The sequence below is a fragment of the Aspergillus fischeri genome, genomic scaffold (assembly GCF_000149645.3).
Source record: "Aspergillus fischeri NRRL 181 1099437636266 genomic scaffold, whole genome shotgun sequence".
Lineage (NCBI taxonomy): Eukaryota > Fungi > Ascomycota > Eurotiomycetes > Eurotiales > Aspergillaceae > Aspergillus > Aspergillus fischeri.
Window position 1 is genome coordinate 3184940 of NW_001509760.1, and position 24053 is coordinate 3208992.

A 24053-nucleotide genomic window follows, 5' to 3' on the forward strand; every position below is an offset into this window, starting at 1 on the left:
GGCAAGGGTCATACGATCAAGTGACATACTAATATTCGGCGCTATATGTGCTATCGGGTTGGGAAATAAGCACTGCAGGAGAGGGCATAAAAAAGAGATGACCTTAAGGGACAAATTGACGAGTTGTTGCTTCTATTTCTTGCCAATTTATTCACCGTGACGGCGGAAGTTGTTCATTCCATTTCCCGTCTCCTGCCGACCCATCACGGTCATATCCAGCAGGTGATACGTGGACAGGATTATCTCCAAGCCATGAGACGAGGTCTCATAGGTGTGAAGCCACCTCGTCACCTTCCCGGAAGAACGAACATAGTCCAAAATAGCCGTTCCCAGGCTTCCAGGTGATAATCTCTCCCTGTGCCTCGACTTCGGCCCACGTTTTGTGCGTTTTCGCGGAACTATAAAAAGGAAACCTCCAGCCCATCCGATCCCTGTAGTGGTAATTTCAGACAAGGGCGCAGTAGCCACGGCTCACGCGTTGTGAAAAATAAAGGGATCCATTCCTCAGAGAAGGACAATTTCCTGTGTCATGGAGTAGAGCCGGTGACGTGCGTGTCAGGAAGTTGCTCGTATCCCAACTCAAATAGCGGAGTTCTGCCGCTCATTCGCTGTGGTACTTCCCTTGACCCCAGATTCATGGGTTCACGGTATTTATACGAAGTGGCTGCATCGATCTGGGTCTCTAGTTTGGAATTTGGTTACACCTAAAGAGGTTCATGCGGGGTGATGTCTCAGCTTCTGGTGGGTTGCGTGGCATACTGGGGATGAACATGAACCGGGAATACGAACTGTTGATTTGCGATCCTGACTATTGTCTATGAAAGATGTGTAAAGCCATGGTTGATAGGCTTTTGTAGAGAAGATTGAGCAGCACCGTGTGACATCGCTTGCCAGTGCATGATACTAAAGCCCAATCTAGCCCATCGCTAAGGATAGATAGCTATATGGCTTAAACTCTACCCAAAGTCAAGGCCGCCTGCTTTCCATGATAATGTTGCCGATGACGTACACGAACCATGCTTTATCTTTCACTGCCTCCTGTTGGCAGTATAAGGCGGAGTAGATTTATTATGCTCCTTCTCCTCCCTGTCCGAACCCTTGGGCACGCGCTGAACGTGTTCAGGCCCTAACAGCCCAAGATGTCTACCGAAACCAGTGACGCAACTAAGGCCCAGCAGACATGGAAAGCTCCCCAGAAGGCTCTCCATGTTGGGTGGAGATCCCTGCACGGGATACCGAAAAACTAAAGGTCGGCTCGCGCTCCTGCGGCGACTCTGATGACTTTCGTCTGCTGTGATAGCAGGCTACTGGGCCCTGCTGACGATGATCTCTGGGTAGGCATTTTACGGTGCCATTTTTCCGTCCTGGGAATGGAGGCCAGCTCAGTCCGCTGAAGACCAAAGCAAAGTGCAGCACTATAGTTTCGCTGAACCGAAGGGTAAGCTAGCCTTGATGCACAGCTTATCGAAATCGCTGAATGGGTCTTCCGTCTAGGATTATCCGGAGGCATCGTCCAGGTGCCGGAGGGTTGCGCTCCAACAGAGCAGATCATGGGCAGTGGGATGACCGTGTACTACTCGGTCGACTCCCTTGACATGGTCAGTCCTGGTGCCCGAATACTCCAGGGATTAGTACCCCTTCCAGAAGATCGGCAAGGCTGATTGTATCAGGTGGAGAAGAAAATTCACGAACGCGGTGGTAGCACCTGTCTAGCCAAGACAACTGAGAGTTCTCATGGGTGGTTTATGAACTTCCGTGACCCTGAAGGGAACCGGTTTGGTTGCTACGAGGTTCGTCGTAGCTAGAGAGCCTTGGAAAGGTCTTTCGCAGCCGGTGCTTTTTCGAGCTAGGCGGCTTCTTTTTTTTCTCTTTTCCTAAATATCTTCCGGGCCGTCAAAGGTGGGGGGCGGATGCCGTAGAAACAATACTCGGCGAGGTGGGATGACAGCTCAAAGTGGGTACAAGTCGTCGATATTTTTGGTCTTTTAATCCGATTTGCTGACAGATATCAATTACTGTAAGCTAGTCACGTGGAGTAGTCTTACCCCTAGAGGTTAGGTTAAGACGCGTTATTCTTTGAAGGGAGACGCCCAGACCTTCCGCTACGGGTAGCCTATACCGCTTTTGGTCTAATATCTAAGCATCATCGGTACCGGCCAGTATACTAAGCCTATTTAGGTAAGAGGTATGATACTGAAATCGTGCTATGACGGCGCTAGTCCACTTCTGGAATTTTCGCAATTGTTTTAGTAGCTCTCTCTTGTTCTACTCTGGGGGCATCATTGAACTGAAGCTCCCCGGCCAAGAATGGCGCACATTTGGCCTTACCTGCTTTCACTGCGTGTATGCACCATCTAAACACCGAAAGACGCTTCGATAGGTTTCCAGCCTCTCTTCTGCATAATGTTTACTATTAGGATGTGGCTTAGGTATATACTATCGCAGAGCCCGGAAATTACTAATATTCAAATGATAACTAAAGACACTCCACTTGCCAGATTAATCTACATACGTTTAATCTACAACCTAAGGGTCGCGTTCATTACGGACTCTGTCCTATCCTGAGAGTGGATATTGATTTTACATTACGTCTTTACGTAGTCCTACCTAATATTAAGCAACTCGAATGGAAGATGTCATCATGACGAACGCGGCCTGGCCCCAATTCTTCGCTATAATATATCGGCTATGTAGATATCGTAGTATATATTTCTGCAAGAAACTCAAGAGAATTTTACTCGGTTTCACCAATATCAATTTGTATTGAAGATCCTCACTTTTGAACGTACGCGAATCTCCAGCATGCCTAAAGCATATTTCGACCGTGACCCTATAACCCTACAAGAGGGAAGCCACGTCGGCGCTGAGGTCGGTGGTAAAATGATTGAGCCCGATGGAATGGAATTCGTTACTGGAGAAGTTGAACGGGTCATTATTCATAGATCTTCGGATTCCACTCTTGAGCTCAAGTGTACGCGGGATGTTCATTTTATGCCTGGGGAACAAGTTATATTACAGCAGCTGGGTAAGCTCTCCGGGATAGACACAAGGGAATAATGATTGACTAGTACCACAGATCCTGTTAGCTACGCTGCTATAGGCATGAAGAGTGGAAAGGAAGTCGAGTTTAAGGAGTAAAACGGTTCATGTCGTGCTTAAAATAACTTGCCATTATGTATTGTTGCTGCTATCAGAAGTAAGGGAAAATTGGCTCTGGAGTTGGGACTTGGACATTAAATCTTTGTTTAAAAATGAGTACGACTCTGCTATATCCAACCGGCCATAATTAGTTAAGCTGAAGCCTCCGTCAAATATATTCTCAAAAGTGAATATCCCCGCTGTTCCGTCGGCGAAATATAGATGACCTCTAAAATCCTCAGATGACCGAAGACGCGCGCAATGTCGCCATAACCATAGAGCTCACACGCATCGCAGCTTGTGGAGGAGCACAATTCGCCTTCTGAATTTTCCCATCCTTCCTGAACTCTGCTGATGAAGGCGCGGAGCAATGGGCTTCCATATGTCTGATTTTCAGAGACAACCTGTGTTAGTATACCCATCGGCGCCATTGCAAGAATAAAGTAATCAGGAATTAAGTAATACTCTAAGATATTATTTTGTTTTCTGTTCACCGAAGTGAGAGAGGAATGGCGCGAGGTCAATTGGGTTGGGATTGTTCGAGAGCCATTCTAGTCGTCTGCACTGATAAGCGGAAGGGCAAGGATTGCTAAGAAGACGCGAGAATATCCTCACCAGTAAAGGTGCAACAGAGGCTTAGGCTAATATATGAGGACGACAGTCATGGCAGAGGATTGAAAAAGTTACCATTCGCCACGCTTTAAATGTTGGTCGCCGCTGTCATGGCTCATACTTTTTAGACGTCCGCCAGTATGTAACTAAGGGCCCGAAGTAGTGTTTTCACTTAAGTAATACCGCAGAGAGCCGGCCAGGAAAGAATTAAAGAGATTGCAACGTCGAAAGAGAAAGGAGGTACTATGACGTGCTGGGACATGTTACGTGTGTATGTAGTGAAAATACAGCAAAAAGCAATCATGTCTTGAAAGCTCAGCTCCGCGTGGCTTTCTTCCGGTCCCTGATGACCTGATTGTCTGTCTGATGCCGGGCACTGGCTCTGACGGCAACGGACCTGGGGCTGGACTAGACCGGTTGACCCAATCCGCAAGTGAAACTCCATCTCCAACCAACCCAATCCACACTTGGATTGGATAAGGTAGGCCGTAATCCAACGGTCCAACCCTTAGATGAATGGGTTAACAGTACATGGATATGAATAACCCATTAGGTGCAGGCGATCTAGATCATCTAGGGCCTTTTCGAACTGGTAAACTTATGGTCTTATCTGACCTTATCTAGGGCTTGATAAGTATATATTACATCTATAGATAGAGAATAGCTACCATCTATATATAAGATAAAAATATTAGATTTACTAGAAAAAATGGGTGCTATGGTAGTTTTTAGTTTTTAGATAATTATTTATGTCTCCACACTTCATTCCAACAAAAAGAGGTAGGATTGTAGTAATCTGAACTAACCAACCCCTACAACAAACGCGCGACCCCGTAAACTAATGTCGTAGGGGTCGGTTAGAGGGCATCTGACTGGATAGTAGGATATGCCCATTATCCCTCCGTAATCCAATCCGCATGGATATGAGGGTGGGTTAGGTCGCTAGTGGATCAGGCCATATCCAATCCGCTACCAGTGACCAGTCAAGGCTGGACCACTCTGTCTGTTGGACTTCCCGTCACTACCTAAAAATTAACTTGCTGGACCTAGTGGTATACAGTATCTTTTTTGCTCCAAGTCAAATTGCCAGTTCCCCGAACTCGGTATATGTCTGGCCCGGTGATGGAAAAGTAGAGTGATGTTGAATGTATTCTCTGGAAGCATGAAAGAATACCAAAGCGGTTAACTTATGGGAGAGAGCTGGAGGCTAGACTTCCCTGAAAATGCCATGGAGTCGGGGGCAGTCAAAACCGAGGATTGTGGTTTCAGACATTTGCCAATCCAGTATTGGTCAATGATTTTGGATGGACTTTCTAGCCAGGCGCCGTTAGCTTCCAGTTCCAGGCCCACTTTTGAGTAATTGTGTAGATACGGCGCAAAGGACTTCCCCGGCCCCTGTCAACAAGCCTTGCAGTAGCATGGTCCTAGCCATAACTAATGAGTAATGACCCCCAATGCAATCAGCTGCGCCCCGACATCTTGCATTAGCTAAACCGTGGCCAGCTGTGAGCGAGTTTTCTTTTCCATTTGATTGCCCCCTCCCCTGATGCCTGCTCCCCAACCTGAAATTCGTCCCATCTCTCGTCTGGGGCAAGACGCGCCCTGTTGTCCATACTTTTCACGGTCGTGAGGCCTGCTTACCATGGTATATCTATGTTAATTATACTGTCTCGTGCTTATATCCCAGAAGCATACTCACCGAATTTTGCTCAACAATAGTCCCTCCGCTTGCTCGCTCCGGGCACCGGCCCAGACGGCAACGGAACACCTGCGATAGAGTAATCAACCCTGAATTAACTCGTCCCCAGCTGAAGCTGATATTGTCGACACTGCAGTATTGTTGCGGTTCACGGTCTTAATCCCATAAACTCTGAAGATCACGCGTTCAATACCTGGCGCAAGCCACTTGATAGCGCAGGGTGCCTGTGGCTTAGAGACTGTTTCCCAAAGGCCCAGCCTAATGCCCGTATCTACCTATACGAATATAATTCGAGTCCCGTTTTTGGCGCCGCGAAGGATAGCTTCGTGGGCGAGGCGAATCAGCTGCTGGACGAAATATATGGCGAGCGATGGCAGACGGTGGGAATCTTTGTTTACCTGAACCGAATGTTTGTGGACAGTTCGTTCTAACGGGAGATTATCTAGAATGGCAGCACTCCGCTTATTTTGATTGGGCACAGTCTGGGTGGAATTCTGATCAAGCAGGTAGAGTGATAATCCGCTCAAACTGGAGATACAGTAAAGCAAGGTCATTAGCTGACATCTATCACACAGGCTCTCGTCAATGCATGGGCCAACGAGAAATATAGAGGGATCAAGGAAGCAACGTACGGCAGCATGGGTATCATACAAGCTTCTAAGCTGACTCCTGACTAGCTGCGCATTGGTCTTCTTCGGTACGCCACATGCAGGACCTTTGAGGAACATGCAGGTTGGGCTCGGCATGGCTTGTGCCAGGATTGCCCGATCATTGCCCTTTCAACCAACATCCAAGATCATAGAGGTCTTAGAGGGTGGAACGCTATTTTCGGACTTGCTCACTGAGTCCTTCCGACACCAGCTAGAACAATACAAGATTCTCTCGTGCTATGAGGGACTTGGCGATGTATGCGGGTCCCCTTTGCGGAGCTCCATTGACATTTCTACTAGGTTGTACCCTTTGACTCGGCTGTTCTGGGCCTCCCCGGTACACGCGAGACGCAGCTCCGGATTAACGCAGATCACATCAACATGTGCCGCTTCGACATGACTGCCCAGGCAGATAGGGATAACTATCGGAAGGTGGAACGAAACCTGCAAATGCTCTGTGCAGATGCCCTAGACCCGAAAGCCGGGGTGATTGCAAGATCCAGTAAGTAGAGAGATCGAACCGACAATGGGATATGTTTTCCCCGACCCGTGGGTAGAGATCAGGCTGCCAATGTGGTCCCTTACTTCAGTGTCTGCAATCATTGCAGTGCTTATCGTCTGTTATTATTATCCAATGCGGCCTCTTTCTGATTTCTAGTTGTCCCTCTATATAGACGTACCTATGAACAATCCAGCCTCCCAGGGCGGCGTTGATCTATCTAGCGTCCTGCTACAGCAACTGGATCCGGCCGTGATGAGCCATGGTAACCTATTGTTGAGAAGTACAGGACCCTGTAAGTTCTTTCCCTCCATGTAATACCCAGTTTTTAACCCAAATACCCAGGCTTCGCAGACGTCCCAGACCTCGCATGGCAAGTCTACCAATTATGTGAACAGTCCCGGGCGGCCGCCTTCGCTGACGCCGCATCGGATGTCTCCCGTCTGTTTATCGGCGTGCGCAGCCTTAAAAATCGACTCGAAACTGACACATTTTCAACTGACAACACGGATGAAATTATGGAGGTCCTGAACAAGTGCTGCCGAACGCTCCAATCCTTCCAATCCATGATCGACATTTACCAGAATACTACGCAGAGGGGTCGAGCGCACTGGAACAGCAGCGGCTCCCGGGAGGAATTCTACGGGATGGTCTTAAAGCGGACCTCCAAGATAATATTGAACTAATCAGCACTCTAAATCGAGATCTGACAAGGTACATTTGGCTCCCTGATGGTGAACATTGACGCAAACCTATATCTTACTCGGTACCGGTTTCGCTCACGGTGTGATTCGACAGGCGTTCTATGAACGACTTAACTCGAAGGCTGGATGAAGTAATAGAGACGCTCAATGGTGGTGATGAGAACCTGTCTGCTCTGTCGAGTCGGCTGTCTCAAGCTTCACTTTCTGATGTGGAAAGTTGGAGTGATATATGTCCAGACTTGGTAAAGGCTGGGTTATCTCCAAGTATTGTATCCGAGCAGAGGGAATATATCCAACAATGGCTACTGAATGCCGTCAAGGCCGGCCGAATCATTGTCGAGTCACTCCCAGACGAGGCCAGTCAAGCCGTTAGCGACGTTTGGCGCATTGAACACGATGGACATGCAACCAACTATGGAGGCGAGAGCATAGTGACCATCACAAATCGCAATGGCAGTCCATCTCTCAGACCTCATTCAGTCTTGACTCGCCGACTTTCCGACAACTCGCAACAGCTCGAAACAGACACTACCACTAGCTCAGCACCTAAAAACAAACGCGCCTTGAAAAGCTGGACCCACTCCCTGACCAGCAAACTCCGGTATGGAACTTTAAACTCTCAGGACGCTATCGCGAGAGCCGCTTTCTTTGGCGATCTCTCGTCGGTGCAGAAGATTATGGCTTCCAGCAATAAACTTGATCCGGCCTGGCGCGACTGGGATATGATCTTATCTATGGCTACTGAAAATGGAAACATTGCAGTGCTGAGCGACCTGCTGGCTCTTGGCGTATTCACAGGCCGGAAAGACCAGCTGTGCAGTTGTCTCTCTTCTGCCATTGAAAGGAAAGATATCCAAATAATGACTCTGTTTTTCGACAACGGAGTACCCCTTGAGGCTAAAGATCTTGCTCTTGCAATGAGGTTCGCTCCGGAAGGGTTCATTGAGAGAATGCTGGGTAGAATGGACGGAGATGGCGTCCTGGACCATCAGAGCTATGCGCATCACCTTCTTCATACAGCCGCAGAGCGCGGTCACGGGAACGCATTCCAATCACTCGTTGCGCAGTACGGGGGTATCAACGCTGCTATCAACGAGACAACCCCATTCCATTTAGCCTGCCGTTCCGGAAACGCGGAGAGTATCCAGCTTGCGCTGGATCTAGGAGGGAACGTCAGAGTAACTGACGCGCGAGGCGATAGCCCACTTCACGCGTTGATACTTGGGGGCGGTCACCCTAGATACGAGATTGGCGCGACGATTATGCTGCTGGTGCGAAATGGGGCGCTTCTCGATGGGGAATCCGGTGATGGGCAAACTGCACTCCATTTAGCGGCTAGATGCGCACATATCAAAGCAATGGAAGCTCTGATGCAGATGGGAATGAGCCCGAACATTCAAACCACCGAAGGCAAAACACCATTGCATACCGCCTGCAAGGGTGAATGGGTGCAGCGTAGCGTGGAGCGTTGGTTACCTGGGTATCTAAAAAAGGAGTTCAATGTCACTCAATTCTACATACGGTCCCTCTCTGATATGAAAGACCCGAGGGAAACCATCTACTACCGAGAGAAAGCAGATGATGCTATACGGCTTCTCTTACGGTACGGGGCTTCAGTTGATGTACGTGCGATGGAGAGTGTCACCCCGCTGCATCTTGCGTCGGAGAGCGGGGAGCCAAGCCGGATAAAGATCCTTCTTCAACATGGAGCTGCCGCTCAAGCGGTTGATGACTGGGGATGGACGCCATTGCATTATGCTATTACCAGTGCATCGCAAGAGGCAGTAGACCTGCTCATTCCGTACGGCGTCGACCTGACGAAACAGGTCCCAGTGAAGATGATGGGCGAGCACCAGGAACAGATGGACGCAGATTATCTGCTTCGAGTCATAAATGAAGGCACTTTTACAGGCCGGAAAATCACATTGCGGCTGGAGGATGATGAGAAGACCTCTACGACAAGGAAGTAGACGAGACATTCTTCTAGAATCTCAGATGTGAGCTATTCCCTGGTATTTCTATCACTTGTAGATGTTTCCAATAGCGCTAGCCTATCGGCGCCATAAGCGCATGTAAACGATTAAACACCGCCACCTTCCCACTAGCTGTTCCCCGAACAGGCGGGAAACAGCTTAGGTGTAGCGATTGCGCACAGGAATCCCAAAACGGCGGCGTTTGAGAGCGCCCACGTAAACAGGAGTAGGAAAATGCCTGTGCATACGCATGCAGCTGTTTCAGTGCCTTTGCGCTTAACCATAATTCATCACAACGTCATCATTACCTACCCTCCTACTAGTCCTCAGAGCACAGCGACTGCAACTATTATACTCAACCTAACTAGAGGTGTTATTACTACCTTGACTGGCTAAGTGCTACGCTGAGATTTTAGATTACATGTAAAATAGCTAAAGTACACCTTGTAAATATCTCATCTCCTAAGGTAAGGACTGGCCTCTGATCCTGCCGGTGCCTGGCAATATTAGTGAAGACCATGGTACATTTGCCGTATATCAACCAGTAAATACCGTACGCGATTGCAGGATGCAAATTATACTTTAGACTGTGGCTCTATTTATCGTTCCTTGTGTGTAAGACTATACGCTGGGGTAAAAGAAAGAAGGTGCTGTTTCCTAGAGTGGACTGCCTAAGCTTATGAATATCACCGGCTCCGGAAGTGATTGGAGACCGAGCAATATTAGGCCGACGGCATGCACTATCGGGCCAGCATATGGAAGAAGTCGCGGTGGACTCTCAAATAGGTAAGGCAGCCGATTCACCCGTCTTTTAGTGAACGGACAGAAGGGTGGGGAGCTGCCTGTAACATGCGTACTGTCCTGGGCCCTGGTTAAAATCAGATAGACGCAACGCTCTTCAAGCAGTAAGTACAAGGTAAATGGCCTTAATCACCCTCAATGACGCTTGATCCCTTGTCTACCGACCACAAATGGCAAGGATCTAAAACATCTCGTTATATGAAGTGTCTTCGATGAATATATATATACATGAGGTAGGAAAAGCTGCTGTATCTACCGTCCAGCCCACATTAAACTGTGCTCAATCTCAAAGGGGGTTGAAAAAGGCCCTACGAGAAGGCGATATGTTCCAGGCTCCAGCCGCCATTGTTTGACATCCTCATCCCAGTAGCTGAATGCATGTTTCTTATTCAGGGAGATCGTCACTGTTTCTGACTCCCCAGGAAGTATCCATACTTTCGCGTACCCCTTAAGCGCGCGAGCAGGACGCCACACCTTCGTGCTGTCTGGAGGAGATATATAGAGCTGGACAACTTCATGGCCGGGGTAGATACCGGTGTTCTTGACCCTGACCGAGATTTTCAGGTCAGAGTCGCCTGCCTCCTCAGTTATCTCCTGGCCACTGACGGTGAGTCCTGAGTATTCGAAGGTAGTGTAAGACAACCCGTGGCCGAATTGCCACTGCGCAGTGCGCTGGGATTGAGGATGTCTGTATCCTATTTGAAGGCCTTCTTCATACTTGATTTCATACCCGCGCTCCGTAAGTCGCGCTGGGAAGTTGTGGTAAGTGGGGACGTGCTCTTCATCGAACTTCTTAGGCCAGGTGGTCGCCAGGCGGCCGCTCGGGTTGGTTTTCCCAGTCAGAATATTAGCGATTGCCTGTCCGCCCTCTTGGCCGGGGAAGTGAGCATTGAGAATCGCGTCGACTTCATTCACAAATGGCGATAAGTCGATCGGATTGCCGCAGTTAAGAACTAAAACTGTCTTCTTGGAAACTGCTGTGACAGCTCTGATGAGCCTTACCTGGGGTTCGGATATATTCATGGAATCAAGGTCGAAGCCTTCAGATTCGTATTGTTGATTTCGACCAGCAAATATGATGCTCACATCTGCTGAAGAAGCAACCTGGACGGCTTCGGCTATCAAAGCGCGCTCATCACTGAATTCCTCATAGCACAGAGTTGCACCGTGAGGAGTGGGTTCATAGTCATTTTCTCTAGGGATACGAGCCCGACTCAATAGCCGCACCAAGTAAGGCTTTCCAGCCTCCATGAAAACAGAAATGCGGTGTTCCAGGCGAGCGGGCTCAAAGAGAAAATCTTCCATTGTCACTTCATGTTGATTCGGTACCGAAAGAACAGCTTTGCTCTCGACAAACAGAGAGAAACTCCCCGTAACGCGAGCGGCTAATGTATGTGGGCCGGTCGTCTTGGGGGTAATGGTAGTTGAAATCTCGTAGCTGAAGCCCGGCTCCATCAGACCAGGCTTCAGGTTTCGAACCATGGCGACCACCGGAGTCTTCTGGTGTTCCGTGCACACAGGCATATTAGAACCCTCGTTAAAATAAGCGACGTCAAAACCTGGGCTGCCATTCTTAGACGTAGTGCAATCTAGCGGTACTATGGGGACGATTCTGTTTGTATTGACCCCTCGGGCATATTTCACCAAAGAAGGGAAGGGGTGAGCGTCTCTCAAATAGTCCAGTGGCTTTTGTAGGTACTGCGGAGGTGCGCTGGCACTGCCTCCGCCGCTCACGACGGGCTCACTGGCGGGGACACCAATGACTGCAATCTTTGGAGCACGACGCATGTCAAGAGGCAAGACACCCTGCTCATTTTTGAGAAGGACAATGCCTTCTGACGCGATCTTCAGGGCTAGTGCGTTCGTCTCCGGGCTGACTTCAGACCTTTCAGGTTCCTGTGAGTGAGACTCTCGTGTCTTCTCGACCAGAGCAAGAACTCGAGAAACACACTCATCGACAGCTTTTTCGTCAACAAGACCGTCCCTTACAGCCGCTACAAGCTTTGGACCGCGAAAGACTGATGGACCGGGCATTTCCAGATCGAGCCCAGCATTGATTGATGCTGCACAAGATTTGGTGGCAAACCAGTCAGATACCAGACATCCATTGTATGCCCATTCATCCCGTAATATCTCCTTCAGGAAAGGATGCTCGGTCGTATGTGTGCCATTCAGTTTATTGTAGCTATGGCAGGCGTCAGGAATATCATCCAATAATCATTGAAGAAGTGCAGTAGCAATATGGACACCGAGGAAGACTGCCTAGATACGTACCTTACCATCAAGCCATGAGGCTCACTTCTCCTCAACATCTCTTGGAAAGCAGCTAAGTATATCTCCCGAACAGCGCGGCTGTTGTGAGACTGTGCCACACTGTACTCCCTTCTCTTGAATTCACTCTCGTTGCAAGCAAAATGCTTCGGGCAAGCAGCGACCCCTTGTGACTGTATTCCGCGCACGACGCCGGCGGCAAGCTGACCGGACAGAAGAGGGTCTTCGCTGATACATTCAAAGTTTCTTCCCCCTCGAGGATCGCGGTGAATGTTGATTGTTGGTCCAAGAATGACTTGCGCAGATTTCAATTTCGCCTGGTACGCCAATGCCCTTCCTAGCTCCTCCATGAGTGTGTTGTTCCAAGTGGCACCATATAAAGTCGAACTTGGAAAAATAGCCGTTGGTACGCCGTGGTGAAGTTCAGAGCCTTTGACCCCGTTAACGGAGTCGACCAGCTAGACGATTGTGGAAGCTATGTTAGCCGAGAAATCGAACACGCAGGCCTGGCCATTGCTGAGGATGCATATACCTTCAAAGGAGGAATGTTCAATCGCGAAACTCCGCTAGAGTGAACAAAATCCGTTCCCGACAACAAATCGACCTTCTCCTCTAAGGTCAATTGCGGTAGCAGAGAGGTAAAGTTCGGTTGCACTGATCGTGCAGCGTCCTCTCTAGTGCTCTCATCTTGGGAGGTTGGCGTACCAGCTCGAGAGGAGTCAGTTACTTCATCAACCGCGGCGTTCATAGTTTGGAGGTCGCCCATTTCTGGGACTGAGGATTCTGATTTGACCTGCATGTTTGGACAGCTGTACCCAGTTGTTGTCCACCCCAAGCTGATAGATCAGTAAGGATCTGGCGGAATGAATAATGTAGAGACCTAACGGATGAAAATTTATAATCCGCGGAGGTAATATAAGTACATAGCTCCGCACAGTGCTTCTACATCTTCTTTCCTGACAGTCGGTTAACCGTCCACATCACAGGAACAGAACAGAAGACATTGGGAGATAGTCAAGATCGTCTCATTGACTCTTGTGGTGAGGATAGTGGATTAGGGTGGATAGCGGAGGAGCGCGGAGATGCCGGTTAGTGGACGCGCCATGGATCAGGAAGTGGACGCCGACAGACGGTCATGTGACATTACGGCATTGGCTCACGTGAGCCCACAACGCCGTCCACGCGCTTCTCCCGTCCACTCTGTGACTTCTTTCCATCCAGCGTCAACATCCGGCGGCATTGTCAGTGTTGTCGATTCTGACGATCCACCTACCACCTATGTGTGCTCCATTGCTTTGCGATTCCTTCCATACCTCAGTTGGGACTGAAATAGGCTTAGACTAGTATGCAGGTCGCTTCGCCAAAGGCCACTAGGCGCCAGTCAAGGTCGCAGAGGAAACAACCCTCTGGTCCGTTCATCTGTCATACTTGTGGGAAGGTGTTCACACGAGTTGAGAATTTGACTCGACATGCGGAGAATCGTATGTGCAGAAATCCACTTCCGTAGCCTAGACCGGATCCCTGTGTACTGAGATGCGATTGTGATAGACAAAACTACCGCCAAATTTGTGTGCCATGTCTGCCAGAAACGGTTTACTCGAAGGTAGTTGACCCGCCGGTTCCTGTGTTCTGCCCGTCTCGAACGATATATGTGTATATTGCATTTGTGGTTGGCAAAAGCGGCGACTCGACAAACTGCATCAATCTGCTTTCCTTCCGCCTTCCTTGTATTGTGGATTTTGCAACGCACGTAGAGACGAACGACTCGTGGCGCTGACTTTCTTCCAGTGACCTCCTGAAACGTCATTCAAAGATTCATGCCAACAATGCGGGTCGCCAATACCTCTCCGATGCGCCTTTGCCAGACCCTGCGGGCAATCTGCACTTTGACAATGCTGATCAACAGCTTCAGCAACCCCACCCTAGGGGTGAGGACATAGACGAATCCCATATGCATATGGTCCTTCGCTCATCAGACTCACGGCCTGCGCATCCTTTTGACTCAAGGTATCCAGAAGCGTTTAATGCGATCCATGGCACTACCCGGGATGTTGAGGTCAGCCGAGGTCTTATTGGTAGCCGTGACCAAGGGCAAGACTATAGAGCATCTTTGGACCCCAACCCATACTCGTCAAGCAAGTCGATTACCCAAAGCAGCCCGAACTCTGACCCACCATGGCCCTACGCCTCTTATGGAATGTATGGAGAAGGTTGTCTAGATACGGATTTAGCCTGGATCCTCGACATCGGTTTAGTGGACTATCCCAGTCCTCAGAAAGATCATCACTTGGGCCTTGACAGCGTCCAAGTTCAAGATTATCCGAGTAGGCATTCTGAGCGGCCCCTGCCTGGTATCGTTTCCACCGTGGGCGAGACAGCCTCTGGACATCGTGGTGGTCAGGCATGCGATTATCCGGCTGACGACAACCAAAATGATTGGCCCGACGAGGATCCCGTTCCAGGAGCACCAGCGCCGTCCGAAATACCACCAACTGATATTCCCGGTCAGGAATCCTGGGTAGAGCCTGACGAGGTCAGGCTTTTCCAGAATCGTTTCAAAAACGCCAACCGGCAATTTCTGAGAGTAACACCAGACGTGAGAGCTCGTTTGCTGGCCACCTTAGCTGATGGTGCTTCGATTGAGCATGGGCACTTGCCTCCAGATGAATCGAAATTTCCTGTTCCAGAGGTGCTTGAGTATTTCCTTTCACTCTTCTTCGAATTCGTCCATCCTAGGTTCCCTGTTCTTCACAAACCGACATTTAATACGGCCGCTGCGCCACCATATCTCCTGTTGGCGATGATGCTTCTGGGCTCCAGCCATTCTAGGTCAAACCGAGGTAAATTCGTCGCTGTGTACCTACACTTGGCTACTACGATGTTTATGAGGCTACATGCCTTGAAGCCATCATTTGTAAGACACCCTTGGGCCATTTTCAGATCGAGTGACATCACAAACTCGTCGTCGCTATCTCAGCTGCTTTACTTCTTAGTCCAGTTCCTGCCTCGCTAACCGGTTACTGCGCACAGCTACGCTCTGTGGAAAATATTCTGACGTTACTATTTCTCTGCGTCTCCGGTGCTTGGTCCGGACATAAGAGTGCGTTTGAGTTTGCGGAGGGGGCTCGTGGGATCCTTGTTACTGCTTGTCGTCGTTGCAGGCTGCTTGATTGTCGTCCAAAGCCCCTTGTTACGGACGCAGGAGCTACGAGACCCATGCGAGCGAAGCTCCTGGACACTTGGATGTCCTGGATTGAGCTGGAGCAACGTAAGCGTCTGGGACTTGCCATATATGTGCGTCGTCCGTAACTTGGTCTGGCTGAAAGGACTGACAAGAGGAGCATAGATGTTTGACCTTCAGTTTCCGGCATTATTTCACAATCAACCATACATTTCCAAAGGGGAAACTGTGAATCTGGTGTTACCTTGCGAAGCTGCATTCTGGGAAGCCAAGTCTCCTGAAGCGTGGAAAGTACTCCTTGGCCCCGCCGAAATACCCTCTGCAATGTATTTCATGGTTCCGTTGGATACCTGTCTTCTTTATCCGGAGCTCAAACGCGATCCTCCTTATGCGCCTATCGACTCCTACAGTAAAGTCATCCTCATGTACGCTCTGTTCGGCCACATATTTGAATGGAGACAAAATATGAATATTGTTCTTCATTCAGCCTTCATCAGAGCCCCAGAGAGCATCGGGCCAGCTGAAGGACTCGCCGACCGTCAACGATGGCTTCGCAATGGCCTCAAGGCTTGGCTCGATAACTACCACCACTCAAATGTGAGGGGGAACGGATCCCAAGCTCCACCCGCAGGTCTCCTTTTGCACCATCTCGCGAACATATACTTAGACATAAACATTTCCGATCTCCATCTGTATGCCGGACGTTCGGGGTTAACGGAGGACATCCAGCTTGCTGAAGACGCGTTGAGAAGATGGTGTCAGAGCTCTGGTTCCAGACGTACGATTGAACGCGTCCATGAAATGCTTGATCTGGCTCGCCGAACCATTGAAGATGAAAGGGCAGCTACATGCGGCTTTGAGGTTTCAGTTGCATTGCTGACAGGTGGATTAATATGTTGGATGTACGATCGATTAGGCGGAGAAGCCCATTCAGGTGATTGGGTATGTTATTGATTTCTTTGTTTCCTTTGTCCTTTGGTCCTGAATGTTACCTGATCAAATGGATGGGTGGTCGAGCAGGTTTTAGCTAACAGAAGGGTCAACAGTTGCAACAAGCAAGCCAAGCGCTTGAACGACTAAACAGCTGGGGTATATGCACCAACTTTGCTCAAATATTGAGAAAGTTCAGCCGCTGATAGATGAATATTCTCCCTTCCGTGTGGACTGCTTCGGACAACTAATTATATATATGCGTGGAAATGGTCGTACGCCCTGGATACCGCAACTACACAATGTTTTCTAGGGATGCATTACTCTATAGCACCTTAGTTATGCTTCAGGACGTCATGGCCACAGTCCCAGTGCTGGTGAGTACGGGTAATTCATAGTCACACCATCTTAGAGAAATTTCTCGACTTTCGCAGTGAAGGAAGTGCCGACCAAGATACTGGTACAGGCGATAGGAACGCCACATTCGGTTGACCACGAGTACCACAGTCAGTCGTACGATTACCGCTGTGTAGACAACTAAGGTAGTTGGGAGTCGTAACTGACTATTCCACTGCAGGTAAATGCTGACCTGGTGTCAAAAATCTGTGAAAGAAAGAAAAAAGAATACATTACAAGTCTGTTCCACCATTAACAAATTATCTCTATCTTGTCACGGGCACCAAATACTTGGGCGATTCATCCTTTGATGACCTTTTTGGCTTGTCTCTATAATGAAATAGCCCTAGCCTTATGCTCAACTGCCGCTTTATCCGACTGATCCTCCCAACGCACCGGTGAATGGGCAGTAGGACAGCATAGTACTGGAGGAAGCGCAGATTATACATCATTTAACTCGAGTACCTCGCCTATTTCCACAAATGAATGAACAGATGTGAATCATCAGTTGAGACGCCCACCAATTACCATTCATGCGGCACAACTTCATTCTCTGGCAGTATGTCGTCCGGAGGTCTGAAGGGGGGCTGCAATGCTCTTACGGGCCATTCCTGGGGATGATAGTCGACTTCCCATGTTCTCTGCCCGGAACCAACGACAATCAAGTCCAATGAGCCTGGTAGACAAACCTGACACTTTGTATTAGGCGGTACGACCACCTCCAACCATAATCGCTGTTGCTTGCCCTCTCTCTTAATCTCCCATCTAACGCGGCAGTCCCCGTACACGCTCCGGTACTCCGCCTCCGCCCATTGTAGGTTTCCTCCCGGGACAGGCTCAACCCTAAAAACCCGCCACCCCGGCTCCACGGGTTCAAGGCCCGCGATAGTCCGATGCATCCAGCTGGCCACCGCGCCCAAGGCATAGTGGTTGAAACTAGTCATGTCGCCCGGGTTGATGCGGCCGTCGGGCAGCATGCTGTCCCAGCGTTCCCAGACGGTCGTAGCGCCCATGGTAACCGGATAGAGCCAGCTGGGGCATTCACGGTGCAGCAGCATGCGGTAGAAGACGTTGGACTTGCCGACCTTGGTTAGCGCGTGGCCAAGGTATGGTGTCCCCGCGAAGCCGGTGGCGATCTTGAAGCGACTTCGCTGACGGATGAGTAAGGAGAGGTGCTCGGCTGCGTGACTCTGCTGTTCAGGTGTGGAGAGGAGTTTGAACTGGATGGCGAGTGCGTAAGCCGTCTGCGTATCGCATGCAAGGCGGCCGGAAGGAGTGATATATTCGTGGGCGAATGCGTCGCGCAGGTCGGCAATCTGCTTCTTGTAGAATGCTTGCTCTTCCGGAGGGGCGTTTAATGTGGCTGCGACTCGCGCCACCAGCGTCGTAACATGTACCAGGAAGGCATCGCATACGAGGTACATATCTGTCATGGCGTTGGAGGGGTCGTCAGCAGGGGCACTGGGGTCTAGCCAGTCGGCCAGTTTGTGGCCAGCCTGCTTCCACAGACCGGAAGCCGAGCGAGGGATAGCATTTAGCCAATCCTTCATGCTTTGGTAATGCCGTTGCAGCAGCTCGATATCTCCCGATGTTACATATAGAGCCCACGGCAGCATGGCGGCCACGTCACCCCAGACTGCCTCGGCAGATTTTCCAGGGCCAAAATCTCCCAGAATATACGGGATGACCAGCGGTACGACGCCATTCGCAGCATTTTGCTCCACCATCATGTCCTTCATCCATGATGATAGCATGCCGCTGACGTCGAACAGGAAGGAAGCGGTGTCGGCAAACATGTTGATATCACCAGTCCAGCCAAGTCGCTCGTCGCGCTGGGGACAGTCCGTTGGGATGCCAACAAAATTGCCTCGCATGCTCCACACAATGTTTTCATGTAGCCGGTTGAGCAGGGGATTCGAGCAGCGGAAATGTCCGGTGCGTCGCATGTCTGAATGGATCACTACCCCGACAATATCCTCGACTGTAAGAGGACACGCTGCGGGCCATCCGTCCACCTCCACATATCGGAACCCATGAAAAGTGAACTTGGGTTCCCAGGAGATTGGCGCGGCGCCGTCGATAATTAGCGTATCGAGGCATTTGGCGGATCGCAGGGGACGAACCCCAATCTCGCCGTCCTCCAGTACTTCGGCATGCCGGAAACGTATGGTTGTCCCTGCAGGTCCCGATACCGATCTCAGCCTTACCCAGCCGACGAAATTCTGGCCGAAATCCAGGATTGTTTTCCCAGATGGGGACGTGATGATCTCGCGCACCGCCAGCTCCTGTGTCTGCCGTATTGGCGGACCGTCGGGCGCAGTGAGGCGTGTGATGCAGTAGTCGGAGCCTGTTTGAACCGACTTCCATACTGTGCGCGCCGAGTGTCCTTCACGAGCATCATACGTCACGCCGTCGAGCAGGCCAGCTTCAACCATCGGCCCGTGAGCCCACACCCACTCCGCATCCGTCCCCGTCCGTACAATCGTACCATCATCCAATTCCACAAGCATGAGAGCAATCAGCCCCATCCGGAAACCGTAGAGGTTGTGCTTGCGAAGAAAGGCTAGGGATCCGCAGAACCACCCCTCAGCCACATCCACGTCAATCTGGATCTGCTGCCCAGCGAGCAACTGGGGTTCAATCTCATACGTCTGGTAGGTCAAGCGTTCCTGGTACGAGGTCCATCCTGGCGCAAGAAGCTGGTCCCCTATCCGAGACCCATTGATGTGCGCCTCGTAGATGCCATGCGCCGTGATATACAGACGTGCGCGCTTGACGGCAGCACCCTCGGGCAGCACCAGCAGACGCCGAAATATGACCGGCCGATGCTTCCCCGGCACAGTCTCGGTGGACTGACTCGGCTCAATCAACTGACATCCGCTCCAGTCATCTGAGCGCAACAAGCCCGCCTCAATCACCAGCGGCGATGACCAGTCACTGCATGAGTTGGCAGTGCCGCCAACTCGCACTCGGACTTCGACCCGCTCTCGCGACGACAACGGTTGGAACGGCCACGGTACGAGTCGAGATTGAGATGATTCGATAGTGACTGACGATAGTTTTCCATCGTCATGTTTGATCTCAACTTCGTACTTGGTCTGTTCCCAATTTTCCTCGTCGCCGGCGAAGCTCCAGGAAATGCGTGGCCGGGCTTCTCCAATACCGATGGTGTCCGGCTCGTGGTGCTCGGCCCATACCCGTGCAATGCGCACCATTTTTGCAAGTAACTCAGTATTTGACACGGAGGATGCAGGTAACTTTCACAATTGCCTGCATTGGATATCAGAACCATTTCATTTCCCCGTCTTGCACGTCACTCCGAAGTCGTCGGAATATCCACGACGGCACGTGGCTGACAGACAAGACATCCGCGTCCACTTTGGTCCACCGTCCACTTATATCGGCAATTCCGAGTTCTTTGCCGAGCTCCACCAGCTGCCGAGACTGATGGGATGGAGATTCGTGGCTCGTAGACATTATTCTTGAGTCGACATTGACCATGAACTCTCGCCGTTGAGAAACAGAATTTAGTATAGTGCCTGGTGCGTACGGCAAGCCATAACATATGAGAGATGAACTTGCTACGTAAGGTTCGGTATTCTCTAAGGACATCATTTCTCCTACAATGGGAGGTAATTTATAGCGCAGAACAGTATGGCCCCGGTCTGTTATCTTATAATCAGACTGCCTGGCAATCCTGTTCGTCTTAGTTCTCTTTCTCATGTTGTAGAAAGCCGCTAACGCGCGAGTTCCGTGGCACGGCCACTTGATCCAATAAATATCGTGCCCCTGTTTATTATATTTCGGTTCAAAGAAGTACCGATGTCGCCCGCGTCCCCCAAGTCCGGTAGGGAGTTCTCCCCCAGTCGACCTCCGCCAGACGAGCAGAGTTTGCCGTCCACTTCCCCGGAAACCGTCCACGGCGCCACAGATCAACATTTTCTGCCAGGCTCGACATGCGGGGATTGGCATGGGAAAATCTGGGGGGTTGCATCAGTTGACAGGGCTATATCATGCCATGATGAACTGCGGGTTTCCTGATATGTGATCGGACTACCCTATCGCGACAAATTCTGCAGTTAACTCGGTGGTCGCTTGTATTTTCTGCAAAAGCATCGCCAACATGCCCGAGGACAAGGTCGAAGCCATCGAACATGTCGAATCCAGTCACCACGATGCCAAGGTCAACTCGGAGGCGATTGAGGAATTCCTGAACGCAGAGAAGGAGATGACGACCTGGCAGGCAGTCAAGGCGCATAGACGCCTGTTGCTCTTTGGTGAGGCCCGTCGAGATTGACTGCTGTCTGTCCTATTGCACTGCAGCTGCTTACCGAGTCAAACACCTAGCTACCCTCCCCTTCGTTTGTGCGAGTAACTATGGCTATGATACTGTCTCCAATGGTTCCAGTATTGCCATGCCGGCATTTATCATGTCCTTTGGCGCCATGAATCATGCCACAGGGTCTATGTATCTGCCATCCATCTGGACATCGCTCTGGACGTCCATGACCAACCTCGGCCAGGCCTTGGGCTCTCTGATAGCCGGTTTCCTCGCCGAACGCATCGGTCGTCGATGGACTGCAGTGTCACTCGCCATCCTTTCTATCGTGGGCACCTTCATTCTCGTCTTCTCCTCTACCAGGGGCATGTTATTGGTCGGCAAAACGATGAACGGGGCCGTTGTGGGAGGATTGATGGCGACTGGAACCACATACGCCGCCGACGTACGACATTTACCCTTCTGACGGCTTCTATCTGGAGGAATGCTAACAATGGTTCTGCTGGTAGATTGCCCCCGTCAAACTCCGTGGTGCTCTCCTGCAGGCCATCGTTTTCTTCGGCGTGGCCATGCAGGGTGTGAGTTTGGGAATCGTGCGCGCCTTCATTCTCGACATGAGACCGCTTGCTTGGAAGATTGTTTTTGGCATCCAGTGGGCTTTTGCCGGCTTAGTCTTGATTGCTGCTTTCCTCGTGCCTGAGTGAGTTCCCCTCCTGCCTCATCATGTTTTGATTAGCCGCAACTAAGAACCCACTCCGTAGGTCTCCCGTTTTCTACGTGGCACACGGAAAGCATGACAAGGCCCAAAGCGCACTCAGGCGCTTACACGGCAGTGCCGACCAATACCTCCACATACGCTACCGGGCAATCGTCCACGCGCTCGACGAGGAGAGGAAGCAGCAGTCCGACTCAGCGTCCTGGTCCGAGCTCTTTAAGGGCTTCAATCTCAAGCGGACCATAACCATTGGGTTCATCATGTTTAGCACCAGCGCCATTGGCGTGCCGTTCCTTACGCAGAATATCTATTTTCTCATCACCGTTGGCCTCAACGTTACCAGCGTTTTCGACATCGGTATCGGCGGCTTCTTCCTCGGCTGTCTCTTTGTGATGCTCGGCTGGCTCTCCAACGAAAGGATCGGTCGCCGGAGACTGTGGCTCTGGGGCTTATTCGGCAACTTTCTCTGCATGGTTACTATCGGTGCCTTGGGATTCAGCACCAAGAAGGCGAGCCAGTTGGCAATTGCGGTAATCATGTAGGTCTGCCGCCTTTTGAATTACCACGGAGAATTTGTCTAAATATTGTCTTTCTCCCTACAGGAACGTCCTCATCTCGTACGGTGTATATGCCACGGTTGGTGTAGCCTGGACCATCTGCCCTGAGATCTCGTCCCACCGACTTCGCCAATACTCGCAGTCTGTTGCCTTCATTGTTGGCGCCATCGGCGGTTGGCTGTTCAATTTTATCACCCCTTACATGTATAACGTCGATTCTGGCAATCTGGGCGCGAAGACTGGCTTTGTGTATGCCGGGTTGACGGTGGTCGTCACTGTTATCTCTTGGTTCCTCGTTCCCGAGACGGCAGGCCTCAGTGTTGAAGACATTGATAGGGCATATGAGATGGGAACGGCACCACGACACTTCAAGTCTTCCAAAACGGTAGTCAGTGCAGAGAGTGGACACTGATGGGCTACGTTATATATGGTCATGATCTGTATATCAGCACACCCTTACTGAATTCGGCGTCAGATTATTTGGACTAGATTCTGCCTTGACCAGGATATGCTAAAGAAGCCATTTTTTCTCCTTGTTCATTGACCAACTTTCGAGCGTTGACTTTTCACTTCCGAGAGAGTCGATGGGCTTATAGCAATATATAAAGGATATCTGCCCTTTCATTGCTTCAGCCATCATGTACCTGTTAAGAACACCTATTCTTTACTATAACTTCTCAGGTCATCTTCTTTCATTATAATAACAGTCCCTTACAGTCACTGCATTTTGCTTCTCATTTCCTATTTTGCCATCTCTTTCAGCTTCTCAAGGCAGTTGCTAATCTGATTATACTTAAGGATTATCACATCAGGAACTACTCCCCTTCTGTGTAGGGAACACTTACGAGCGTGTCTTAGTCTACACTTCTTTGGGTAAATTGTTTCCTGAGTCCATTACCTAAAACGTAAAAGACGAAGGTGTAATTATTAAATTTATTTAGGATAAATACCACATGACAATGATGACATTCTATGAAAGGAAGAAAGGAAAATGTAAGCAGACTGTGAGTAGGCTGCTCGAGGGGTTCCTAGCCATTGAGAGGTCGTTGGCTAGGCTGCAAGTCACTGTTATGATTACAGGATTTCAAGATGATACAGGCTTGCTAAGTGAATGTAGGTATTTTAATGATTAGAATAAATTACTTAGTTATTCCTAAGCTGTTTATTCCCCCTATCATATTCATATTCCATATGTACAGAGTTCAGAGAAACTATAATCTAGGAGTAAATAAGATAGTAGCCCTATAACAGAGGCTTGCTATATAATAACTATCCCACCCCTCTAGGAAAGGTTCAGCCTAAACCACACTAAGCTAGAATTATACATTAAGTAATAACACCACCATACACAGCTATAATTTAAAGACCTTTATTAACAATATTTATATATCCTTTGTAGCGGCCCTAGCGGGCAGGGCCCGCTGGATGCTCGGGCTGTTCAACTAAATTGTTTAGCCCTCACGAAGTCATATCTAAACTAGACACCAGCTGCTGGTTATATGACCATATACTAATCAATATAGTAGTCTATGATATTATATGACTATATACTATTTACACACTCCGTATTATATTTAGCTGCTATGGCCCTAGTTAGATTCCTTCTTTAGTAATTTCTTACTATCTAAACCTAGGTCATAGGTTTCTA

The 24053-nt window shown here is 49.9% G+C and overlaps 7 protein-coding genes across 7 annotated transcripts; 5 read left to right on the forward strand and 2 right to left on the reverse strand.

Moving 5' to 3' along the window:
* Positions 1-2802: 2802 nt before the first annotated feature.
* NFIA_057880 (uncharacterized protein) lies at positions 2803-3138 on the forward strand (the record flags this gene model as incomplete). Its single annotated transcript, XM_001258334.1, has 2 exons — positions 2803-3025; positions 3101-3138. 2 exons carry the CDS (start codon positions 2803-2805, stop codon positions 3136-3138), a joined length of 261 nt encoding a protein of 86 aa, XP_001258335.1.
* Positions 3139-6193: 3055 nt separating this feature from the next.
* NFIA_057890 (uncharacterized protein) lies at positions 6194-7284 on the forward strand (the record flags this gene model as incomplete). The annotated part of the gene is made up of 4 exons (XM_001258335.1): positions 6194-6355; positions 6400-6601; positions 6795-6893; positions 6944-7284. 4 exons carry the CDS (start codon positions 6194-6196, stop codon positions 7282-7284), a joined length of 804 nt encoding a protein of 267 aa, XP_001258336.1.
* Positions 7285-7403: 119 nt separating this feature from the next.
* NFIA_057900 (Ankyrin repeat protein) lies at positions 7404-9272 on the forward strand (the record flags this gene model as incomplete). Its single annotated transcript, XM_001258336.1, has 1 exon — positions 7404-9272. One exon carries the CDS (start codon positions 7404-7406, stop codon positions 9270-9272), a length of 1869 nt encoding a protein of 622 aa, XP_001258337.1.
* A 1056-nt stretch (positions 9273-10328) lies between these two features.
* NFIA_057910 (glycosyl hydrolase family protein) lies at positions 10329-13146 on the reverse strand (the record flags this gene model as incomplete). The annotated part of the gene is made up of 3 exons (XM_001258337.1): positions 10329-12261; positions 12351-12805; positions 12880-13146. The coding sequence occupies 3 exons, from the start codon at positions 13144-13146 to the stop codon at positions 10329-10331; spliced, it is 2655 nt and encodes an 884-aa protein (XP_001258338.1).
* A 546-nt stretch (positions 13147-13692) lies between these two features.
* Positions 13693-16482, forward strand: NFIA_057920 (C2H2 finger domain transcription factor; the record flags this gene model as incomplete). Its single annotated transcript, XM_001258338.1, has 4 exons — positions 13693-13828; positions 14213-15261; positions 15378-15641; positions 15694-16482. The coding sequence occupies 4 exons, from the start codon at positions 13693-13695 to the stop codon at positions 16480-16482; spliced, it is 2238 nt and encodes a 745-aa protein (XP_001258339.1).
* An 896-nt stretch (positions 16483-17378) lies between these two features.
* Positions 17379-20069, reverse strand: NFIA_057930 (putative rhamnosidase; the record flags this gene model as incomplete). The annotated part of the gene is made up of 1 exon (XM_001258339.1): positions 17379-20069. The coding sequence occupies one exon, from the start codon at positions 20067-20069 to the stop codon at positions 17379-17381; it is 2691 nt and encodes an 896-aa protein (XP_001258340.1).
* Positions 20070-20977: 908 nt separating this feature from the next.
* Positions 20978-22817, forward strand: fmqE (MFS-type transporter fmqE; the record flags this gene model as incomplete). The annotated part of the gene is made up of 5 exons (XM_001258340.1): positions 20978-21131; positions 21202-21578; positions 21643-21833; positions 21895-22386; positions 22451-22817. The coding sequence occupies 5 exons, from the start codon at positions 20978-20980 to the stop codon at positions 22815-22817; spliced, it is 1581 nt and encodes a 526-aa protein (XP_001258341.1).
* Between the last annotated feature and the right edge of the window lie 1236 nt (positions 22818-24053).